We start from the raw sequence: 26,386 nt of genomic DNA, 5'->3' as shown, positions 1-26,386 counted from the left end.
AATCTCTATGTCACTATGCATCCTGTGGGATGGAGAAACACTTACAAAACCGCAGGTGTTTGGAGACATGCCTTTCAACCCATATGGACATACAGGTCCAGATAGTATACTCCCAATCAAGATGAAATGACTCTGCGTTATCAAGAATCAGTGGTACATCCTAATCTTGTAAGCAAATTACTAAAATTGAGAGAAAACGGTTGTGTAATGCATAAATGTTACTGTTATATATGTATAACACACCATGTAACATGCCTGTTGTAACTGACTGAGGTATATAACGAAGTATAAACACAGTGTTTCTGCACAGCACAAACTATAAAGCCAGAATGGGAATAATATCGTTTAAAAGACATCTTTTCTGGAAGAGAAATTTCAAGTCTCCATATGGGCAGGCTTCTTTTTCTTCAAACAACTTTGATAAAAATAATTTGCAAGAATATTTGAATATTTTCAGTTTCATGAGCTAGTTTCAGCAAATTTGTTACCATCTGCGGAGTACATCTTTTTCCACTGAGGCACTACCATCACGACTGAAACTCCAAAATGCCAGTATTTTAATTCATTGCTTGTGATTATGTCAAATTCATTGATTCAAAGAAACCCTTACTATGGGTGCAAAAGGGCTGCAATCAGAAGTACACTGGGTTCATATAGTCCACATCTGCATGAATCAGCCTTACTAGTTAACTTTGACCTTTAAACGAAGAATGTACACTGCTGACGGAAGAAGGAAAGAATGTTTGGTCTGGGTTGCCACATCGGCATCTGCTATTGTTGTAGCCAAACTTTAAGTAGCTTGCTTTTGCATAAGAATTGAGAGGAACTGACACATTCCAGTGACCGACTAGCTGCATGTGGAAACAAATATAATTACTTCACTTCTATTAGCATGGCATCTGTTAATGTAACTAAACCTGTGAATAAAAATCTCTCAACACTCAGAATTATGAAGAATCTCCCACTACATCTGCAATCCAAGAAAACCCCAAACATGGAAAGATTAGGAATGCCAGGGTGTATTTTTAAAGGTAGAACACAAGGTTTATAGGGAAGTTTCAGATCTTGATTTGAAGATCAGGGTGTATTTTTGAAATCACCAGGTTCATTCTCAGTTCCCTATTTAGCATGTCATCAGTGATATGTTTGTTCACAGAAAACAGAGCACTATATGGTGTAATAAAACATCTTTCACATGTTGAAAGGCTATGTAACGTACCTCATGAATCACATTTTAAATAAGGGTAGAGGAATGGCAAACATAAGGCCACCTTAAGGGCTTGCCCTCTTTCTCCCAACTCCAATTCTCTCAGCATTCCCCACAATAACCTTCTCCTGCTGCTCAGTTCTAACCTGATTTCCCCCAAATGAAAGAGAAGCCTATAAATAAGCGAATTGCTAAAATTCTTAGCATGAAGCCATGATTTTTTTGTATTCATTTGATCCTCTTACAAGGGAAGAACTGGCTCTGGAAGTAACACTTTGGTTCTTCAGAAGAAAAAACTATAAGCTCAAACTATGATGCAAGATGCAACAATAAGAAAATGAAGAAGTGTATTTAATGACCCCCCCCCCCAAAAAAAAACCAAACCCCAAACACCAAACCTTAAGCATCCTAAATTCAAGAAATAGGCAGCACCATGCAAAAATATAATCAGCTAGCCTCCCCTGAACTGGGAGGAAGACTCTCCTTGGAGTTTGTTATCTGGGGTGGGGTGAGGTTCAGGGAAGAAACAGGACACCAGCCAGCTAATTTTTCTAGCAACACAGTACCACACTTATGTCCTCCACTACATGCACAGTGGTTAAGTGACACAGCGTGATCCACAGACAAAACTCAGCCAGTAATATCAATTACCAGACTTAGTCACTGCTAGCAGAAGAAACTAAGAAATACTTAGGAAGTTAATTACAGCAGAATCTGAACAGAGGTACTTAAGGACTTCATTATAATTTGCAATTAAGGTATATAACACATCATCTTTTTTAGTCTGTTCCAAGTATTTCAAAATAGTGTTCACTGTTCTCTGCTTATTACTGTAGAATCCTATTCCAGAGGTAAAAATAGCATTAGATTAGGATTTAAGTTTCCACTTTACTATCTGGGGCAATCATAGTAATATAGATAGCTGTTATGTCTGGATAATAGTTTAGAAAAGTTCAGAGATGCTCTCACAGTCAACAAATACTATGCTTCCAAAAAAATTTAGTGTGCCTAATGGCAGATAACTAATTGGAGTTAACTCATTAACTAAAAAACCAAACAAACAGACAATGGCAGATATCTCACTAACTAAAAAACCAAACAAACAGACAACAAACAAGTCAGTAGCATCCATTCCCACTAGTCAAATTGCAGCTGCTTGGGATGTAATGGAGACATTTTACTGAAAAAAATATTAAAGACTCCACACTTGTTCATCAGTAAATACCTTTAGAACAAATAATTGATACAAACAAGGTAAAATATTTTTACACTACTTTGGAGCTATGATATTCTTAATTGTTGCTACTAAAATGGTGGTGTGGTTTAACCCCAGCCAGCAATTAAGCACCACACAGCTGCTCGCTCACTCCCCTGTACACTGGGATAGGGGAGAGAATCAGGGAAAACAAAAGTAAAACTTGTGAGTTGAGATATGAATAGTTTAATAGGACAGAAAGGAAGGAAATACTAATGACAGTAACAACAATAATAAAGCAACAATAATAATAATAAAAGGATTGGTATATACAAAACAAGTGATGCACAAAATGCAACTGCTCACCACTCATTGACTGATGCCTAGTTAGCTCCGGAGCAGCAAGCCACCCTCCCCCCTCACCAACTCCCCCCAGTTTATATACTGGGCATGACACCACATGGTACAGAATATCCCTTGACCAGTTTGGGTCAGCTGTCCTGGCTCTGTTCCATCCCAACTTCTTCTGCCCCTCCAGCCTTCTTGCTGGCTGGGCATCAGAAGCTGAAAAATCCTTGACTTGGTACTACTTAGCAACAATCAAAACCATCAGTGTATTATCAACATTATTCTCACACTAAATCCATACCCTAACACTATACCCACTACTAGAAAGAAAATTAACCATCCTGGCCAAAACCAGGACAGTATCCATCCCTTATTCTATACCATTTACGTCATGCTCAGGTCCCATACTTTCCAGTACCTTGCAATTAATCACCATCACCTTTCCTGTCCTTTGATACATATATACACACACAGAAGTATCATCCTTTTAGTCTATGAGCCATCCCTCTAAAATTGCTGTTGTTTTCATTCAGTCCACCACTTTGGGCTCCATCTGTCACAAGTCTGTCTGGGCAGGAAGGGTGCTGTGAAGTCCGCTTAGTCAGCAGAGCGGGATTGGGCTTCGGTGCGGTGTGGCGGGTGGGTGACATTGGGCACAGCAGGAGTATGGTGTGTAACGTTGGACTGTTGCATGCTGAAGTCAGTTCTGGTCCCGTGACTACTGCACTTGCCTCAGTTTTATCGAAGTTCATTCTTCCTTAATCTAGGTGATTCTAACTGTAATACCATTGATACAGCATAGCACAACTATAGTAATGATGACATACAGTGGCAGGTTTATATAGCAATTAACATCACACAATTTAATTCATTGGCTTTTCTCACCTAACATCAACCCCCCTTGAGGCACACAGCTGACTTCCCCATCCTTCCTTATCACCCTCCAAGTGCACTCAGGTCCTTGAGCAAAAGCAATCCCATGGATGGGTTTGCTTTTGCCTGAGGCAGCAGTGACCCAGACTGTCTTCCCTAACTTACTCTTCATGTGCACTGTGGGGAATTTATCCCCTTTTACAGTACATAAAGTTCTGATTGGGCAGGGCCAGCCTGAATGGCAGGTCCTCTGGTGTTGACTAACCAGGTGGCTTTTGCTAAATGGGTGTCCCAATGTTTGAAAGTCCCACCCCCCATTGCTCTCAGTGTAGTCTTCAACAGTCCATTGTATAGTTTGATTTTCCTGGAGGCTGGTGCATGATAGGGGATGTGATATACTCACTCAATGCCATGCTCTTTGACACAGGTGTCTATGAGGTTGTTTTGGAAATGAGTCCCATTGTCTGACTCAATTATTTCTGGGGTGCCATGTTGCCATAAGACTTGTTTTTCAAGGCCCAGCATAGTGTTCCAGGTGGTGTCGGGGCATGGGATATGTTTCCAGCCATCCGGTGGTTGCTTCCACCATTGTAAGCACATGGCACCTGCCTTGGAGGATTTGTGGGAGCGTGATATAGTCAATCTGCCAGGCTTCCCATATTTATATTTCAGCCATTGCCCTCCATACCACAGGGGCTTTAGCCACTTGGCTTGCTTAATTGCAGCATGTTTCACATTCATGGATAACTTATGCTATACTATCCATGGTCAAGTCCACCCCTCAGTCATGAGCCCATCTACATGTTGCATCTCTTCCCTGATGGCCTGAGGTGTCATGGGCCCACCAAGCCATAAATAATTCAACCTTATGTTGCCAGTCCAGATCCACCTGAACCACTTCAATCTTAGCAGCCTGATCCACCTGCTGGCTATTTTCATGTTCTTAAGTGGCCCGACTCTTGGGTACATGAACATCTACGTGACACATTTTTACAAACAAATTCTCTAGCTGGGACGCAGTATCTTGCCACAGTGCAGCAGCCCAGATGGGTTTACCTCTGCGCTGCCAGTTGCTCTGCTTCCATTACTGTAACCAACCATACAGGGCATTTGCCACCATCCATGAGTCAGTACAGAGATAGAGCACTGGTCATTTTTCTCGGTCAGCAATGTCTAAAGCTAGCTGGATTGCTTTCACCTCTGCAAACTGGCTTGATTCACCTTCTCCTTCACCAGTTTTCTGAAACTTGTCGTGTGGGACTCCACGCAGCAGACTTCCACCTCCAATGCTTTCCTACAATGCGACAGGACCCATCAGTAAACAAGGCATACTGCCTCTTATTTTCTGGTGGTTTTTTATACAGTGGGGCCTCTTCAGCATGGGTCACCTCCTCTTCTAGTGATATTCCAAAATCTTTGCCCTCTGGCCAGTCTGTGATCACTTCCAAAATTCCTGGGCGACTGGGGTTTCCTATGCAAGCTCATTGTGTCATCAGTGCAACCCACTTACTCCACATGGCATCAGTTGCATGATGTTTAGAGGGAACCTTCCCTTTGAACATCCAGCCCAGCACCAGCAGTTGGGGTGCTAAGAGGAGCTGTGCTTCAGTACCAACCGCTTCCGAGGCAGCTGCCAGCGTCTCTTTTTCTGTTGGAGTATAGTGAGCCTCAGATCCTCAATATCCCTGACTCCAAAATCCTAGGGGTTGGCCTCAGGTCTCCCACAGCAGTTTCTGCCAGACTCCAGGTAGGGCCATTCTTCCCAGCTGCAGTATAGAGCACATTTTTAACATCTTGTCCTGCTTGGACAGGCCCAAGGGCTACTGCATGAACAATCTCCCATTTAATTTGTTCAAAGGCTTGTCATTGTTCAGGACCCCATTTAAAATGGTTCTTCTTCTGGGTCACTTGAGAGAGAGGGCTTACAATCACACCGTAATTTGGAATATGCATCCTCCAAAAACCCACAATGCCTAAGAAAGCTTGTGTTCCCTTTTTATTAGTCGGTGGAGACATAGCTGTTATTTTGTTGATCACATTCACTGGGCTCTCATGATGTACATCTTGCCATTTGTTTTGGGTTTGTGTGGCTGGGTTTTGATAGTGGGGAAGAGGCTACAGGGGTGGCTCCTGTGAGAAGCTGCTAGAAGCTTCCCCGGGTCAAAGTTGGACCCACCTCTGGCCAAGGCTGAGCCCATCAGCAATGGTGGTAGCACCTCTGGGATCACATATTTAAGAAGGGGAAACCTGCAGTGGAGGAGAGGAGTAGAATGTGAGAGAAACACCTATGCAGATACCGAGGTCAGTGAAAAAGCAAAGTGTGGCCAGCACTCTGCTGCCAGAGGGATTGAGAAAAATGCATTAGCGATATCAATTGTGGCACACCACTTGGCTGCCTTTGACTCCAGTTCATATTGAAGTTCTAGCATGTCTGGCACAGCAGCATTAAGTGGCGGTGTGACTTCATTCAGGCCACGATAGTCCATGCCTGGATCTCTGGGTGATTGTGCATTGTCTGGGTCATAATAAATCATCTCCAGCACAGATAATTCCCTCAGGTACTGGATACCTCTCTCCATGGTGGTCCACTTGCCTGGTTGACATATAACATCTTCCTTGAAGGGGTACCTTTCCTTCATGCTTGACAGGAGTCACCTACAGAGGCTGAGGACTTGTGTCCCTTTTCCAATTGTCTTATCAATACAACCTTCCCTAGAAAGCGATCCCAGCTGCTTGGCTTCCCTACCCTCCAATTCCAGGCTACTAGCCCCATTGTCCCAGCATCTAAGCAGCCAGCTGATAATGTGTTCTCCTGGACAACGGCTGAAATCTTTTCACATATCCCACAGCTCATTCAGGAACAGGGATCGCATGATTACCTCTGGTTCTGCTTCTTCCTACTGGTCCTGTGATAACCCTAGCACACTGATTTTTTTTGTATATTTCTTCTTCTGTATGGAGGCAACTGATACTGGCACAGGCTGGTTCTCTGGTTCAGCTGCAGTGGCTGTCGCCAGGGTTGGAGTAGACGCAGTTTTGTTGTGAGATCCAGAGACCTTCTCTTCTCGTTGAGGGTATTGAATAGTGTTGAACAGGGCTCGATAGGCATAGGCCAGGCCCCAGCATGCTGCAGTTATTTGTGTGTCTGTGGAATTGCCAGGGTGACAGCATGCTTTTTCCAAACATCTTACTAGATTTTCTGGATTCTGCACTTGTTCAGAGGTAAAGTTCCAAAACACTGGAGGTGCCCACTGTCCTACATACTTGCCCATACTATCCCCCACACCCTGCCACTCATATTATCCAGCCTCAGGGCAGATCTCTGGGTTATGTTTCAACTATTAAAAGCATTATACATGTGAGAAAAACAGGGCAAACAAGGTTTCTAAATGAATTTACACCACCAAGAACTCTGAGTTGCTCTCCCTGAAGGCACAAAAGCAAAAAACTGACAACAGCCATTACTGTTGCATTAGCACGATTACACAATATTTATTAACTGTTTTAAAATGGTTCACGTGAAGACTTCAGTTAGTGAATTGTCTGTACAGCTAAGGACTTAACTTTTTTGTACCTGATTCAAAAAGCCTGCGTCACCTCTAAACGTGTGATTCCTCACTAACAATTCACTGCCCACTGTGCTTTTTAGGAATGGTTCTTAAAGAAGTAAAACAAGTTACACTATGAGCTCTGATTTCCACACAACTAGCTTCTTCTCACCCCTAAACCTGCATCTCTCCACCATACACTGCAGGCAGCCACCCGCAGAAGATGAAATATGTCTGGCTGGATCCAGAGCTATACGCACACAGATTGGCAAGAGCTGGACGAATAAAACTTTAAAGAGAGTCTATGGAAACAACTATAAAGAATGAATAAGGGTTTAGAAAAGTAATTCTTAGCACAGCCTTTTCTACGCAATTAGGTAGTAACAGGTTTCTGTGGTTTGAGAAGAGAAAAAACTAGCTAGCATATTAATCAATTATTCATGTAAAAAGCTAAATGGTTTATCAAATTATTATTCCAGTTGCAAAGACTTCTTGATGACATTTTAAACCTCCTGAACCACATCAAGGGCTAGCAAGTGCCATAATGGTTAATAAAAATTCTACAACTAATCTAGTTTTAAAAATACATTTTCCAACCAATGCCAAAAACAACTTATGGGGAAAACCACACTGCTAAAGTTTAGCACAAGCTTAATTCTGAACAAAAATTATTTGCTAAGTTAATTAACTGTACACCTCATCAGTTACCCTTGCAGAGTTTAAAGTTCAAAACCTTTGTACACACTAATCTTAAGTCCGCTGAATCAGGAAAAAAATCCCCACTGATGAGGTAATTTATGGCACCTATAAATCAACATGCTATAAAAAAAGGAAAAAAACTTTGAGAAGTGCCAGAAAGAGTCAGACATGAATACAGTAACCAGACGTATAAGCAACAATACAGCATTGCAAACCAGGATATAAACACTAGCTTGTTCACATGCCCATATTGGTCAGAAAACAACTTCAATTTTTAAAGTATTTTCAGGTACTTAAAAATCTATAGCACTGAGGTCTCATTCTAAATTTACACAACATTCATATCACTTTCCCCCACCCCTCAAATGCAGGCTCCACTTAAGAATATGAGGAAATCTGAGGCAAAAAGAATCTCCAATTACCATGTTTAGTTTATTAACCATGTAAAGTTTTTTAGGTTTTGTCTTTTTTAAAGGCAAAAGTATCCTCAGCATTAAGTCACTGCACGCTGCCTCTTTGAGTGACAAATCCTAAGTCACTCTCCTTGACAGAACTCTAAACAGAAATAACTATCAGTTCAGTACCGGGAAGCCTCTACTGCGATGGTGTTACACATCTCTTCACTGTGAAACAAAGGAATATCTGTACAAGTTCCTTTGGAAACTTCTCCAAAAAATATTACTGTACCTTATCACAGCTTACAAAGCTAAAAATTTGCTTGTCTGCACTCACACTTTTCTTAAGTGTATCACAGGTGGAGATTAATTTTATTTTACCATTCTGTTATTGTAAGATAATGGTACATATGTACGTTTTCTTCATGTTTTATCTTGCAACGACTTTAGTAATATGGTAGTAAAATTAGACTGAACTAATTGAAGCAGGACTTTGTACTTGGGCTCACTGCAGGAAAGTACCCCAGAATGTGGGCTAACAGCCAATCCTGATTCTTTTCCAAGTCTGCTCTGAACTGGAGCAAAGTCTCCAAGAGCTGGAATGAAGCTGCAGACTATTCTGGCTCAATTTAAAAAACAAAACCCCACACAATTACTGCTTTTTTTCCTGTTTTTAGTCTAACAAATTAAGCAGGATACTTTAGGTTTTCATTGAGCATGAATGTCTGTTCACTCCAAGAACAGACTAGCAATTCCTAGTGAAATATCGACAGAGCCATAAGTATTTCCTTCAACTGAACAACTGCAATTCATAACATTCCTAAAATATTACAATTTGACAAAAACCTATCAATTGACTCCAGCAAAAATTTTAAAAGCTTCCCTTTTCTATATATAAATACTCAGATTTTATGACAGAATGCTATGCTTATGATATGAGCACTTGTTTTATCACATTAATCTAATAACAGATTTTACCTAAAATGTACATAATGCTGAACAGGTCAGTTCCTTAACCCTTACCATATCTACATAAGTATATTTTAAACTGATTAAACCTTTAAAGATATAAAATAGCTAGGGTTTAAAACGAATTTCCCACTCAACCATCTTAAAGTATTTCATATATTCTCAATTTTGTAGGAGCTATGCCCTCAGTGATTGACAGAACAAACTTAAAAGGTTTTGTGGGCTCCAGCTGCAAACGTTGATAATCCTGAATTCCAGCACTTCCACTAAAACACCAAATTTCAGAATATAAAGACCATTACAATAGGTTGATATGAAAAGGAGGAAGTCATGCCAAATAGGCAGTTTTAAACAGGAAATCTGTTTTCCTAGACTCTGATTCTGTCCATTTTTAAACAAACAATAGCAGGGGACAGGGGGAGTTCACTGAACCTTCCGTTCCAAAATCTGGTTATTTCACACTACTAAAAGATAAGGGGAAGCAGAGAATCTTGCATTCAAACATGATGACAGGGAGCTTAGTCTCAACTCACACTTTAGCTCTTCTACTACACCTGTGTTGATTAGATTGGGAGCGAAGAGAGAGACTTGGTGCTAAAATAAAACCCCACATACTGTGATTAGATATACTGCAATGCCTGTTGAGTTATAAATGGCAAAAGTGTTTCTGTCACTTCCAATGCAGTTTGGGGTTTGTTTTTTTTGACCTTGAGGAATTTTGTTCAAGCTGTACCAGCAAAAAACTTTTGCAAGTGTAATTACAGTTTACACAATAACTGTATGGCAGAATAGTTCTGTTAACAGATCAAATACAGGCAAGCTGTTCTAGATCATCTTGCTCAACAGCCATATAGTGTAACAACTCTGTGTAATAACAACTATAAACTAGAAGGACTGTACTTCTTCTCCACAAATGTCCCTCTCCCATATGGACAAATGAGGTGTGATTTTCATTTCCAGCAACTTTTTTTGGTCCTTTTCTTCAAATCAAGGCTAAACCGTTACCAAGGATATTTTAAAACAGTTATTTAAAAAATAACAACACTACATAAAAGTATAACTTTACTGCAGCTACCAGTGTACCAATCTGGAAGACTGCAAAAATAACTGAAGTCAAGAAAGTGACTGTCTATCATATACCTTATTACCCACTTTTCTGACATTCTTTTTTTACTTACAGTAAAATATACAAATTTTATTTAAATGAGAGCTAAGCTGACAGAAGAATTTAAACACAACCTTTCTCAATGTTTTCACTTGTATGGGATCAAATCTAGCTGCAAGTTCAACTTCAGGATACTGACTAAACTAGAAAATTTTGCACCAGGATTCTGGCACAGCTGGTGACATTACTGGTGTGTACTCCCAGCACACAACCACCTCATTATGTTGGCCTGCACTGCTTAAGAATTCTGTCCAAGCTGAAGTTGTATTAAGAGAGTTTTCCTTTATTTTTGTAGGCACTACAATGAAATTTTATATTTCTATCAGAGCTGGCCATTATTATTTAAAGAAAGGATACTAGAACAGGCTTCATTCTGCTTTCAAAAAATTAGTAGATATGGACTGTTCATCAACCTTAAGAATTATTCTACTTTTTAAAATTATGAATAAGACAGAACTTTTAGGAGCACTGACTTAAGTGTGTTCACCACCAAAAAAAAAAAAACCAACCCAACAAAAAACCAACAACAAACAAAAACCCACAACTGATGAAATTCTACAACATCTCTTAACTTTCTGGTGTGTTATGGAAGTGTCCAAAGAGAAGAATGGTAGACAAAAAAACCTTTATCTCAAATATGCAACGTGTGGAGACCTACATTTGAACCTTTTGTCCATCCTTTTCAGCGTTTTTACTGACTTGTTTCCAGCAGCTGTCCTATCACAGCACTAATGCATGGACAGCCTTACATGTTTATGCTCTCTGCAAAAATCACCACCCTCCCACTCAATTTGCCTAACGTAGGTAAATAACCACATAAGACAGAGCTGGACAAACTGTAATTAATATTTGCATGAGAGCTAAGATGTTGCAAGCAATTGATTTATCATGACCTATCATATGAGAATTATCATATGACTATCACTGAACAGTCACTCCATGTTTTTGAACTTTCCAGTGCTACTACTCAGTGCTACTTCAAGGTCACCATTTTCTAATGCCAGCCTTTTATTATATGCCAACTTGCAAGCTAAGCTACTGGAATCCAGGGTAGGGGATAGGGAGGGGCAAAGAAGGGAGATGGGCAGGTTTAGTTTCCCTATCAGGTCAGCAACCTGACTTTACTTAAGGCACAGCTGCATAATCCCTGCTGCCAACACAGAGGAAGGAGCCAAGAACACACTGTTACAGTGGGAGAAAACAGTAAGATGTCCCCTTTTAAGCATAAGGCAAGTCACATACGAGGCCTTTCACTGATTTTTTAATGGCTTCAGAGTTAGGAAAATTAATTTGGTATTGTTCAGTCCAGTAGAAATTAAATACAAGCATTTCAGTGAAATAATTCTTTGGAAAATGAACATACGCCAGAAGAAAGTTAGAAGTTTCAATTCTGGGCTTTTGGATTAGTTTGTCTGTTTGTTCATTTTGGGTTTATGGGGATGTTTGGTTTGGGTTTTTGGTTTGGCGGGGGGGGGTGTGGTTTAGTATTTGATGTACAAAGCAAATTAGTCCAACAGCCTACAGGCAGTGCCCTGTATCTGCACCAAAAAAATTTCACCCCATAGCTTATAGAATAATTTGATGTTAATCACAGCAGGCATAATTCACACAAAAATGCTTGTGTCTTTCTTTTGATCTAATATAACCAGAACAGTAGTAATTTTATGTAGGTTTTCAAAAATGAGGGCTAAATATAGACAGATTAGTAATCCCAGTAAATTCAGTGAGATCATTCATCATCTTAAAGTTAAGCAGATGCATTCGTCTTAGGAGACTGTGAGCAACTATCATAAACTTTCTAGGGACAAACACCTTGTCTTATTCATCCACAGAATCAGCATTATACCCTTTGGGGCTACACAAATATATCTTCAAATCCTGACCATTCAACACACAGCTAACAGAAAGACTTTTTGCATAAAACACAAATTTAGGTTGACAACACAAATTGATTATCAATGTTTTATATAAAAGTGAGACTGGTTAGTCATTGACTGCTTAATAGATATATCCAAACCTTCCTACACGTGGCATGTCTAAACAAACTTTTCAAAGCTTCTTTTTTAACTCTTACTTCACATTTTATACTTATTTCCATATATTTTCAGATTTTGCCAATAAAAAAACCCCCAACTTTCCAAACAGAACAAGAACAAAACATAAACTATTTTTAGTCTTTTGCATTACGTACAGCTGAAGACATACTATCCCTTTACTTATTTCAACAGGGTGCAGCAACAGCTTGTCTGCTTCTTTAATTTTTTTTTAAATGATGACAGATATGAAAAGTCAGTTTGAAAAATGCTATTCAGGTCTCAGAAAAAGCAAGTAGTCTTAAGTTTTTGGAAAATAGACAAGTGAGTTGCAATAGTAAATTCCATTTAATTCCAGAGCTTTGAGGGCTATTTCAGAGGCCACAAGATGCATTATAGTAGTAACACACACAGAATTTTCTACTCAATGAAGCAAGAACTCACTTTAAAATATTTTACTACCTGCCAAGTCATGTCTTCCTATATGCACTTGTAAAAGAATAGACATTTAAAATTTAAATACTCATGAAGACCTGATTTTTTTTTTTAATGTTCACGGTTGAACAGTTATGATTTAAAAAATCAAAATATTTTCCCCTCACATGGTATCATAGGTTATCCAACACTCCCCATAGATGTCCATTTGGAGACACCCACAAATGAACTTTAACTTGTTTTATGAATATGAAAAAAAAATTAAAATTAAGTTGACTAGCATCATCATAATAACAAAGGTATATATAGAGATATATGAAAAAAAGCAGTTTCTAGCCAATGAGAAATCAAGGGTGTTTTATTATTCCTGTGGACAAATTTGATCCAATCACTGACTATGGATTCTGCCTATCTAAACACACACAAATACATATAAATATACCCCTTCGGGTTTTAATTTGTGCTACATATTTCCCAATTTTGCCAAATCTAAAGTCAACTAAGTCAACCACAAATACATCCAACATACACATAAAAAGAATTCTGTCAATTCACCATAAGAAAAATAAGATAATGACAACATAACACACTGCAGCTAATATACTTGTATATTCTTACTGAAAATGATTTGTATTCTTTCCAAAATATTGAGAATTTATTTCCCATTTGTTTCAAAAATCTCTAAGTTACTACAAAGTTGGGGAGCGGAGAGGAATCTATTAAAAAATTGCACCCTAATAGTTCCTAAGAAACATGACTTGAGTTACTCAAAAGGAATTAAAGCTTGGTACAGGTCATGAATTCAACAAACTACCTCAAATTATAAAATTAGACAATTTTAACCCTGCTATTTAGGATTTTGAGAGCTTATAAGATAGACCTAAGGAATCTTACCAGCACACAGCAAACCAATTAGACCAAATTCTCTTCTGAACTGACTCTAACTCATAGGAATGATGCTTCATATACTCATCAAGTTTTAAAACATACTTTGGAAGGAAATATTTTTTACCATAAAATCTGCTTAGGACTTGTCTAGCCATATTTTTTTCACACTGTGGGGATGCAAAGGAAGTTTAAAATACTCACTTGGGATACATTGGCTCATAAAGATACTTGTCTCTTGCTGATGGGATTTCAAAAAATAAGATGTATCCATTTGCAGTCTGAAAGAGAAACACTGATAAGATACATGTCTAGTTCATCTGCATGAGTAAAATCTACAGATTCTTGCGATTTCTACATATGTCTCATATATTGAGCATAAATACATACTCATACCAAGTTTCAGATACACTAAAAAACTTTGTGTTCAAATTCATCCTGAGTAAAATCCATACTAGCCCTTAAAGCCTACTGAATAGATCACTCAGTAGGTAGAAAAATGGAAAAACACCATTGCTGACGTATGTGTCCAGCAGAAATTTTCCTCTGATTCATATAACTACATAAAACCAGACAGCTACATCAGATATTTAGAACCTGGACACCTAACTCCCACCAGCGAAGAGAATTAATGCACAAAGCATGTAGCAGAAGGTAGCAAGCCTTCAGAACAAGAACTCAAGGTGTTTGAACAGTATGGACACTACACAGTGCAAATAAGCTAGGCACTACCTCGCAATGTTTGTCATCCAGGTAGTTTTCCAAAAATCCTTATGTCACACAGTGTCTTTAGATATTAAAACACCTTTCAAAATCTTCCAGTGTCTGAAAAAAATTTATACTATAATTCAATCCCAAGTCATATTCTGTCATTCTGGAAGACTGACTTCAAACTATAACGCTATTCAGAGAACAAATATAAATCATTTAGTTATCAGGTGTTCCAGTCACGACTAGAAGCTGATCCAGTGTTCGTATAAGCACAGGAGAGGCAGATGACCAGTAAGGTTAGTTGTTCAAAGAAGTACGATTTGTTTAAAGCACAAATTTATCCTTCAGGCAAATAGGCAAATGCATTTTGGTTAAACAGTGTTTCCATCCAATCATTTTAATATGGGCAGGGCATGTACCTAAAGCACTATTACGGGACACAAGAAGCACTGAAATTAATGGTTTCAAGTTGCTTTGCAAGGCTGGTTTCCTTTTCTTTGAATAAAGGAAAAAGTAACCCTCTTGTTAGCGTAGTTTATCAGTTCACAGATGCCATATTTTTCCCCAGTCAAATATATTGCTTTATCATGAAATAAATTTGTGTTTTGGCTTCAAAGTTCAAGAAATGCAACTATTCTCATTCAAAGCAAGTATCTTTCTCATGCAAGAATAAAATCCAAACCATAACTGGTGAGCTTGAGACAGGCTGAAAATAAATGGAAGCTTTTCTATGTGCAGTAATATCATGTTCAGGTATTATGTGGTAAAGAAACATGCTCATTTCTAACATCTTTACAGGTTCTTTCCGTTACATCATTAAATATTTAACCTGTACGTTATCTTATCCTGGAAAGAAAAGTAAAACAATACTGTGAAGTATCTTTATACTGATATTGAGGTACAAAGGGCCTTACTGAACACTATTCAAAGAACAAACTTGGTATTGTTACAGGTTCATTTCTAAATAGAACCTCAAATTCCATGAAGAGCTGGATGAAATGCAGAAGCATTCAACCATATGCTTCCTGCAAATTGATCATATTCATTCACATAAGTTTCCAGATTGCTTTAGAAATGTCTGTGTTGCGATGAACCTACTAAAGTAACCATCACTGTCATCTGTTCCCTGATCATTCTCATCTCTGACAGCCAAAAGTATAAACATACAGTACCTTTCAAGGGATTTCACCACATAGTTTCTCGTATGCTACGATGTTTAATAAAGCTCTGCCTTAGCTACAGGAATGCAGACTGAAGAGCAGTCTCCATCAGAGGACTGCCTGTAACAGGGGAAGGACTAAAATGCCTTGTTTATTTCTCTGTATTGAAGCACCTTGATCCAGTTCACAAGTTTAACTACTAGAATCAGCTACCTTAGGTGTATGTACTAATCTAGACAAGGAACAAAATATTTCCCAGCAACACTGGAAAAAACACAAATGCAGCAATATGAGAGAAGAAACTACAAAATACCAGGGAAAAAAGATCAGTTTAGAAAATGTGCCAACAGTTTAGCAATAGAGGATACCAGTATAGAAGAAGTTAGAATTGCTAGGGGATGATGACAGTGTGAGAACTGCTTAAGTTTGTTTAACTGCATACCATTAAAGCTACTTGAGGTATTTTATAGAGCCTTATATGCTAGACCAAAGTTTGCCTTCAATACAAATAATAATTACCTCAAAGCATATGCTGCAAAGTGATTTATTTTCAGAGAGATGCTCTGAACACTCTGGCAGTCAGAAATGACAAATGCTGTGCATCACTGCTCTAGTGGACATTAAATACAGACTACAGTCTCCAGTACTATGTTGTTAAAAAAAAGTGAATGTACCACTTGGCTAATAAGTACATACTAAGCCTTTTGTTCACCTTCCTAAAAACAAAGTACAACATAATTTTGTTATTACGTAAAACTACTACAATCAAGCAACTCAAGAGCACAGGTAATAACAGGTAGAAACTAAATCACCTAAGTCAGCTTTCAAACTAGTATTTTTAGCTATTGCACAGGACTTCAGTAATTAACTGAAGTTAATTCAGTTCAACAAAACTGGTAGTACAAACTATTCTTTTTTTAATTAATAACTTGCTGTGCTATTGCTCCTTCATTTGTACTCGTTAGTTTTCTTCTGAAGAAAAAGTCACAAAGAAGGGAAAAAATGTTTATTCTCTTGGAAAGATGTTCACAGTTTTACTTAGGGATAAAAGTATCATGCATCAGCAGGAACATTCATTAAGCTCCCAAAACTGCCTTTCCACCACACCTCTCTATAACAAAAATACCAATACTTGTAAATGTGGTCTTTCAGTAGGACTCATTAACTGTTTCAAATTCAACTTCACGTATATTCCAAAAGCATTATTAAAAGAAACTTGCAAAACAGAACTGGTGTTAAAACTACCATAACAAATATACTTGACTATATTATTTGTATATATACACCCAGGAGATGCAATATAAGCATAAGAAACATGAAGAATATTAGAAACTTCACTGTTTTATAAACTGTATGACCATTTCAAATTTTAATTTGTCAAACTCAAGTTTACAAACTGACACTCTATGGGCATTTAGATTCTGACATCATCTGCCAAAAAGAACACTATATATTCAGCTGCAGAAAAAATTGAAAGCACGGTAACTGAACTGGTAACTAAATTAAAGCTAGTCTGACTGTCAACTAAACCATAAGGTCTCTTGAGCACATGGATGCCAACACCACAGAAAAACAGAACATGCAAAGTAATTCAATATAACAATTTAAATCTTTTCTGAACTACTGCATAAAGGTATAATTAAAATATGTTTAGATAGTTTACTTGTGATGATATGCTGTATTAAAAAATTGAAGAATTCTTTTTTATTCATAGTAAATTCTTTTTTATTCATAGGGCAGGCAACTCAGGAAGAGTACAGAGATCTTGTTAAGTCATGCAGAGATTAAGTTAGGCAAAATCTTAGCTAGAACTCAATCTGGCTACTATCATAAGAGACAACAAAAAATGTTTTTACAAATGTGTTAACAATAAAAAGAGAGCCAAGGAGAATATCTATCCCTTATTGGATACAGAGGGGAACATTGCCACCAGAGATGAGGAAAAGGCTGAGGTACTTAATGCCTTCTTTACCTCAGTCCTTAATAGTGAGACCAGTTATCCTCAGGGTACTCTGCCCCTTGAGCTGGAAGGCAAGGATGGAGAGCAGAATATATCCACCATAATCCTGGAGGAAATAGTGACCTACTATGCCCTCTGGACACTCACAAGTTTTCGGGACTAGATGGGATCCATCCAAGAGTACTGAGGGAGCTGGCAGAGGAGCTTGCCAAGCCACTCTCCATCATCTATCAGCAATCCTGGTCAATAGGGGAGATTCCCAGAGGACTGGAGGCTTGCCAGTGTGACTCCCATTTACAAGAAGGGTCGGAGGGAGGATCTGGGGAACTACAGGCCTGTCAGCCTGACCTTGGTACCAGGGAAGATTATGGAGTGGTTCACCTTGAGTGCGCTCACATGGCCATGGGGATCAGGCCCAGCCAGCATGGGTTCATGAAAGGCAGGTCCTGCTTGACCAACCTGATCTCCTTCTATGACCAGGCGACCTGCCTAATGGATGAGGGAAAGGGTGTGGATGTTGTCTACCTGGACTTCAGCAAGGCCTTTGACGCTGTCTCTCACGGCATACTCCTTGAGAAGCTGGCAGCTCATGGCTTGGACAAGTGTACTCTTCTCTTGGTAAAAAAACTGGCTGGATGGACAAGCCCAGAGGGTTGTGGTGAATGGGGTGAAATCCAGTTGGCAGCGGGTCACAAGTGGTGTTCCCCAGGGCTCAGTATTGGGACCAGTTCTGTTTAATATCTTTATCAATGATCTGGATGAGGGGATCAAGTGCACCTTCGGCAAGTTCACAGACAACACCATGTTGGATGGGAGTGTTGATCTGCTGGAGGGTAGGGAGGCTCTACAGAGGGATCTGAACAGGCTGGATCAATGGGCCAAGGCCAATTGTATGAGGAACAACAAGGCCAAGTGCCGGGTCCTGCACTTGGGTCACAGCAAGCCCATGCAGCGCTACAGGCTTGGGGAAGAGTGGCTGGAAAGCTGCCCAGCAGAAAAAGACCTGGGGGTGCTGGTTGACAGCCGGCTGAATAGGATGGCCAAGAAGGCCAACGGCATCCTGGCCTGCATCAGAAATAGTGTGGCCAGCAGGAGCAGGGAGGTGATTGTTCCCCTGTATTCGGCACTGGTGAGGCCGCACATTGAGGGCTGTGTTCAGTTTTGGGCTCCTCACTACAGGAAAGACATTGAGGTGTTGGAGCGTGTCCAGAGAAGGGCAACCAAGTTGGTGAAGGGTCTAGAGCACAAGTATTATGAGGAGCAGCCAAAAGAACTGGGGTTCTGTAGTCTGAAGAAAAGGAGGCTGAGGAGAGACCTTATTGCTCTCTACAACTACCTGAAAGGAGGTTGTAGTGAGGTGGGTGTTGGTCTCTTCTATCAAGTAACTAGTGACAGGACAAGAGGAAATAGCCTCAAGTTGCGGCAGGGGAGGTTTAGATTGGATATTAGGAAAAACTTCTTTAATGAGAGGGTTGTCAGACATTGGAACAGGGTGCCCAGGGAAGTGGTTGAGTCACCGTCCCTGGAGGTATTCAAAAAGCACATAGACAAGGCACTTCAGGACATGGGTTTAGTGGGCATGGTTGACGGTTGGACTCAATGATCTTAACATCTTTTCCAACCTAAATGATTCTATGATTCTAAAAGTTACAGAAGACTCCTTTCTGCCTTTGCTAGTAACTATAAGCATTTGCTAACTGAATATATAATCTGACACTAACAGAAATACTTCACTGCATTGATTTCATGAAATCCTTTTAGGTGATTTAAACATTCTAAACCAGCTAGTCAGAAAAGTCTACCCCTGCATTGCACACAAGAAAACGGGAGCACAGAAAGTTTAGTGGATTTAGAGTCGTGATGATATTGGTAGAGACATAATCTATTCCATAAACTGTCTGGTATTTTCCACTAAGATAACAATATCTGATTGGTTTAAAAACTACAAAGCATTACAGGCATCATTTTAAGCACCAAAGATGGTTTATATTAGGAGATGAAGTCTGTGTACCAACAAATACAGTAGTTGTTACCCAGTTTGTCATTCTACATAATCAACTTCTGATGGGGAAATTTAATGATATCATTCTTTTCTTCTGCACCTTCTCACAAGAAAACCTTAAATACAATAGCCTTGATTTTAAAAGCTAAAAAAAGAAACTTACCCAATTTAAGACCTGGTCCTAATGTAAGACCTGACCAAAAGTCACCAAGAGTATCATCCTATATTCTGACTCCCATAAACCCTACTCCCACCTTTGTTGTGTCTACTTTGCACCTCGAATTTTTAAATGCTGGTACTGAAATAGTCCACCGCTGTGAGCATAGCACCAGCTACAAAACAAGATTTTATTTCCATGTGAGACAAGATCTCATCTTCACCTTCAAGACTTTTAACAGAAGAGTCTATGTATCACCTATCACTGCCCTTGTTTCTGTGTTCTCAGTGCCTTACAATTTTTTTTTAATCACCAAAAGATACTGCACCTTAATAAAGCCACAGTTTCATCCTCTTAAGGCCTACCTTTCTCAAACACCTGTAAACCCTACTTATCAAGCTAAATATGCTTATGTCATCTAACTTCTCAACTATGTCTTTCATTCACATGTCTTCAAATTCCCTTATTCTTTGTGACCAGATTACTAAAGTAATGAGATGCTGGATCACCCCTCGCCAATACACGTAAACATAATTTTAATACAAAGAATGGCAGTTCATTCTTCAGGGGAAAAAAATTAATGAAAACTACTAAAGGAAGCTTCTATCATCCAAAAAACCTTGGTACTATTATATATTTTCACAAGATAAATATCAATTAAATGTACATACAATCTGCAAGTTTGCATAAGCAGAAATTGGTAATACAAAACTCTCTTTGCAATAGTTTAACTGTAGTAAGAAGTAAAAACCCTACTTACTGAAACAGCTATCATGGTGCTGTCAGGCCGCCACTCTGCTTGTTTATAAGGTCCAAACTGAGAAGCTGCTTTTGATAGTTCCTTGTAGCTTACGATTAATACACTGGGCTGGAGGAAAAAAAAAATAATTACATCTCATATCTAAAAGGAATGGGATGTTTGTTATATTGTGATATAACTGTAAGCAACTATATTTCCTTAACAGCAACAACACATTTCCCTTAAAGAGTGAGGTTAAAAAATTAGTGTATATTTGACAATGCTTTACATGATGGTGCTTTTAAAGGGTGTTTATGCAGAACTGCCACACTGTCATTCCTAATCTCACTCTTTCAAAACCTGGACATTTAAATAAAATACTTCATTTGCCCAGAAAGGAGTCATTACAGAATACAGAAGTAGTTTCAAGTTAGACAAAGGGTGCCTGACGCTCAAGATGAACAGAAGCATCTCAAATAGGCTCCTATAATGAAAAGGACTTTGAATTAACTAGGATGAAATATTCTATAGAGTATTTGGTACAATGATTCGCTTAGTTTCTACTAAATGCATGGGCGATTGTATTAAAGAGAATGATAATCAGGAAATCTGTTTCATACCTCTTCAAGAACAGGTTGCCAGAAATTGTGCAAAAAATCCACCTTTACAGTTTGCTGAAAAGATTCTGCATATGATGACATGCACTCATTAGCACCTTTCCTCCTGGGAATGGAGAAGAGCTTTGGGGTCATGAAGCCCAGAAAAAGCTACCGTAGGCACTAAGTCTTCATTCCCTTTCACGAAAGCAGCTGAGAGCACTGACACAAAAACCTAATGGAAAGTTAGCCTTCCTTGCTCCAATGCTTAGAAACAATCTTCCTTCTGAAATATATTTAAGAACTGTTTGCACTTTCTTGCTCTTGAACCAGTAATAGCTTACAGCTTAGATAGGTATCCCCCCTTCTGCTACCCTCCACCACTTGGAGGTGGGGATGGAGAAGTATGTGCATATATATTCATTAGGTGACAACTATACTTCCTCAGCCTTCAGTTCAATTAAACAAGCCACACCTTTTTTTAAAAGAAGTTTCCCCTCATATTCATAACAGAAGCTGTCCCTAACTTTATCAATGTCAATTTTTCTTCAGAGTTGTAGCAGCAAACTGTACCAAGAAGAGCACGCTCCTTCAGCCCCTGGAAAGGAACCAAAAGGCTAAACAGTAATCACTCTTTTTTGCTGAAAGTAATCATGAAACTGCTTGGCAAAGCTCTTCATCCACCACTAGGACCACAGGTGATGGCAACTTACTATTGTTCCTAGTTAGTTTACTTGCTCAAGCAGCAGAAGCTGATACAATAAATCTAAAAACATTAATTCTACCCAGAAATCAAGTGGGTGTGTGCTACTCCAGAATTCGGTGGGTATCTACTGCTATCATATTTGCCATCAGTTGCCTCAGTTTCCCTTAAGAAAAAGTAGAGTTACAAACAAATTAATTTAAAAGGAAAAATAGTATGAAACAAAGTAATCAAATGTTTTCACCATACATATAAATAAGGAGCTGAATTAATGTCACACAGGCAGTCTTAGCCTTGGTAAATTCATAGTATGACTTTGCATCCTGTAAACAGCATTATTACTTAAATTTCACACCCACACATAATTAAATTATAAAAAATAAAGTTAAACATTTAAACTGTAAAGTATAACAAGCAAACTAATCTTTACCCTAAGAACTATTTATACCAGCCATTTCAATTCATGTGGCTTCTTTTGCAGATACTTGCAAATCAAATTCTCTAACATTAAATAGATAACTAATTATTCTTAACAGATTCTTACTAATTGTTCTCATGAACTACACAGACTTTCACTGCTTGGCTTAGACCCACCTTAACTGCCTTAGATACACAGAGAAAAAGTGCCTTGTGACAGTACAATCTTGGTAATCTGCATCATTAGTGCAAATTTGGAGACCAATCTTAAAGCACTTCTGTGCTTCAAGCATTTCAGCAGCAGGCAAGAAATATTTTAGAAGCTCATTAATGCACAACAATTTTCTTTCTATATTGCTACTTTACAGAACATAATGACAGTGTTTATACTGTAATGTTCTTGTGACATTTATTCACAAGCAAGCTGCTATTACACCTTAGAACCTGAAGGAACTTTCTGTATACACAGCACCTATAATATTTATACAAATTGACTTCTAGACTGATCTCATTTTGTGCCTTACAGATGAGGACTAAAGGAGTTATCATTAAGAGTGCAAGTAATCATTTTCATCTTTTTGCAGTTTAAGTAGCTTCTTTTCTTATTAGAAAGCAGACTCACTTCTATTTCAATGTCACAAAGGGTACCTAGCTAATGGTTAAAGCATAAATATTTCACTGATTCAATTTATTTCCACATACGCCACAACTCAAAAGCATTATTTCATATGTGAGGAAAACCCCAACACACAAACTTTATCCCCCTGTTTACAAGCTTCCCACAAAAGTGTGAACTGCTACAAGGTTAACTAAGCTAGAAGGGCAGCTTGATATCCTGCTCTGCTCATGCAAGAGAAAGAGAAATGGTCATTTTACATCTGAAGTCACTTATTACATTTAAAGTTCCTGAAGGTGTATAAAGGCACAGGAGTATGTTCTCTAAACAGGAGTGTATCAGCCTAATTTTAATTACTTCCCCCAAGCAGAGCAAACCATTAAACACACCTTTTAACAAAAATAAGCGCCTAGTTAGCACAATACTTCTCTCTGGTTAGTTTTAGATACTTAACTCATCGCCTGTACAGAAACAGTACGGGTTTAGATTCTATTACACAGAATTTTCCCTAAACCTTTACATTTGTTTCTGTTGGAAGAACCAACTCTCCATGTCAGCTTCATGAAAGCTCCATGGTTTTTCCCTCTTTATACTTCTGCACGCAGCTACTAAAATTATAAAGAAATCTAGTTAAGGGCAACTAATGAAACATGTGCACTGTCTTAAATAAGTGAAGATACTGATTCTCCTTTGTAATGCTTAAAAACTGCTTGCTGAAATGTTAATGGTAGAGCCACATCTTTTGGAGAAACTGGTGATTACAGAAACCTAGCAAGTGACCTAACAAATAAAGAGTTGCTTGGAAAAAAAAAAAATTGTCTACAGAACAAAAGTAAACAGCTTCAGTTCTTAAGGAAGAAAGAACACAAGACTCAGGAAGAAAGAACTGAGTAAGCAAGTCTTTACTCGAATTGCAACTTAAAACTAGCAAAAGCTTCCCAAAATAGATAAGCAGCATATCTGGCATTTTACAATCTGCTGCAGAGAAAATCTAGCATTTTGATATAGTACATTTTGTGTCTCAGGAGGAATGTAAGGTCAGGCAAAACAGAAGCTGCCACTCACTTACGAACAGAACAGTAGAGGTGGATGCTCACAGGATAACAAAATTGGTGAAAAGGAAAAAAATGGGAAAGCTAACCTTAAAAATAATATAGTAGTATCATTATGAAAGAGTAAACAAATTCCCCAGTGCTCTAGTTAATGCTACTGAAAAGAGAGAAACAGAATCCTTTGTTCAGACAGTTAATATACTTTATCTCCTTCACTTCTTATACATCATTCAGCTACCTTGGCTACCTCTTCACAAGAGCACCTTAAACAGGAGCTCTTAGAAATCTTTATGCTTCTCAACAATGCCTTTCTAGCATAAAACATTACTTTTTTTTACTGATGTGATATTATGACAACATTCACAAGAGGCAGCTGAAAGCAAATGTGTTTTGGATGACCAATACTGAAACAGAGGAATTCCACTATTTATAAAACAGTGAGATAGCAAGCTAGCTTCATGAGCAAAGACACCTAACTCAAACTACTTTAAAACTCACTTTTCTTTCATTATCAGTTGTTGTTGTACATTATGAATTCCTTTGGACTTTCCACTAAGAAAGATGAGCTCTGCGTCAACCTCAGGACAAAATACCTAAGCAAACAATTAAAAAAAAACACCACAAAACAACACACAAACCAAACCCACGGTGAAATAATTTAAAATTGTTTCTATTTTACTTAATTCTACCTGACTAAATACATCTTTCCCACTTCCCTTTTTAAGCAATAACTATGAGCAGCATAAATAGTCTCAGAACACCGAACCATATAAAGTAATTTTTATGAAGAAATCTATCAAGATATATAAACCCTGCAGCAAATTCTCTCAGCAAGCTTAGACATGGGATATTACCACTTCAGTTCTCTAACTGAACATTAGAGAACACAAACATTTTACCACATTTGATGTAAATGCAAATCAAGTAGACATTTAAACCCTAAACTAAGACATGAATGTTGCTCTGAACAGGCCATCCTTAAATAGGATAAGTAGTACAGACTTCAACAGCAGCCCTCATAGGAGCAAGTGTCTGTCCTAATTGAGATGTTTAAAGGGCTTAGAAGAAAATGTTACATTAACCAATTGGAGAGAGGTACACCCATTGTTTGTTTGACAGAATATAAAATAATGAAAAAATGAGTTTTCCTTAATTTGGATTCTATTGTTTGCCTCCTGCAGGTTAATGACAAACTGTACATATAGTAGATTTAACAAGTTAAGTGGGTCAGCAAATACAATGGAAAACTACCGGACTAAGTTTGAGAAGTAAACACCTAACAGGATGTATGCATTCGGACATTGAAACTTCTTAGTGCTCCTTTATTTTTAGTTGCTCTCTTACCATTAATCCACTTGAACCCAGAAGGAAAGACAGCAAGACAGGAACACTGCCATTTATGGTCACCCCCAAAATGACTAAAAACATGAAGTAATACTCTTGCTTAGGCCTGTGGATGTTCCTGTAAGACACCAGCACTCCCATAATTTTTATGCAAAACAAAGAAATAGTTATTATACCTGCATTAAATATGAATAGCAAAATCATATCCTTGCCTAAATTCTAAGAATGTTGCATCAAGCAGTTGATAGTCATACTCAAATTCTTAAGTACTGCAAAAAGTTAAATGATTTTTTTTAAAATACTGATACAGTTGCACTGAACCCAATTATTTCTGCTCAAATAATACCCAAGAACACTGACAAGCTCTGAATGTTTTGCCTAGCCTATCCATAGTCAACATGTTCAGCTCTGAATTCCATTTTTTATTTTGCTCTTTTTATTGTAACTATTAATCCAAAGTAACTTGAATTTTAAACCCAAGTAAATTTCACGATCCTTAATACTTCCTTTTCTCTTTTAAAGCACTGTCATCTTTAATGCCATGAATTCACTATTACTAATTTATTTTCCACAGAATTTTTTACATTTAATTATAGCTTTCAGACACTGAATATCTGGAAGACTATCAGTCTTTTCACAACTGTTATGTCTAAGAAGAAGATTCTTGTATTTGGTGAGAGCATGAACAGTATTAGCAGCTGACAACATGGTATTATGTATAGGTTTCAGTTTTTTAATGCAACATCAATACAAGAACCTGCAAGGCCATAGATAATTGTTAAAATCCTAATACCCTCAGCCTCTAACAATTTACTATCCTAGACATCAAAAATTGATCTCGTTTAGAATGAAGAGGCAATTTCTTTCAAAAACACAAATGTTCTGCTTAGCCTTTTAAGACAAATGCTTCGACGCTTCATTAGGCTGTAGGCACAAGACAAAAATCAAAAACATGCTGTTCTGATGACCTTATGATCCAAGTGACAAAGACAAGGCTAGGAGAAAACAGAACAAAAGCCTGGTGACACTGTACACTTTATTTTCGTCATTAGCCTGTGCTCCACTTTAAAGGCTGAAGCTTTGTAGGTTTATAAACTAATAAACCAGAAAGGTTAGATGGAAAAAAGAAAAGCATGCATGCATGCATAAGGAAAATTCATCACTAAGGACCAGAAGA

The 26,386-nt window shown here is 38.3% G+C and overlaps 1 protein-coding gene across 5 annotated transcripts in view; it reads right to left on the bottom strand.

Annotated features, from left to right (window-relative positions):
- The window catches only part of RIC1 (RIC1 homolog, RAB6A GEF complex partner 1), a 56,822-nt gene that overhangs the window by 25,052 nt on the left and 5,384 nt on the right, over positions 1-26,386 (bottom strand). For 4 of the 5 annotated variants that reach the window (XM_069777236.1, XM_069777240.1, XM_069777239.1 and 1 more), the window contains exons 2-3: positions 20,503-20,610; positions 13,957-14,033 (exon numbers count right to left, since the gene is read on the bottom strand). In XM_069777236.1, the coding sequence (XP_069633337.1) occupies positions 13,957-14,033; positions 20,503-20,610 (185 nt within the window). Of the gene's footprint in view, positions 1-3,183; positions 3,528-13,956; positions 14,034-20,502; positions 20,611-26,386 lie in introns of those variants that run through there. The other variant, XM_069777241.1, reaches the window with a different exon arrangement.

The sequence above is a fragment of the Haliaeetus albicilla genome, chromosome Z, assembly GCF_947461875.1.
Source record: "Haliaeetus albicilla chromosome Z, bHalAlb1.1, whole genome shotgun sequence".
Classification (NCBI taxonomy): Eukaryota; Metazoa; Chordata; class Aves; order Accipitriformes; family Accipitridae; genus Haliaeetus; species Haliaeetus albicilla.
The sequence above is the reverse complement of the archived record's forward strand: the minus strand, read 5'-3'. Positions and strand labels throughout refer to the sequence as shown.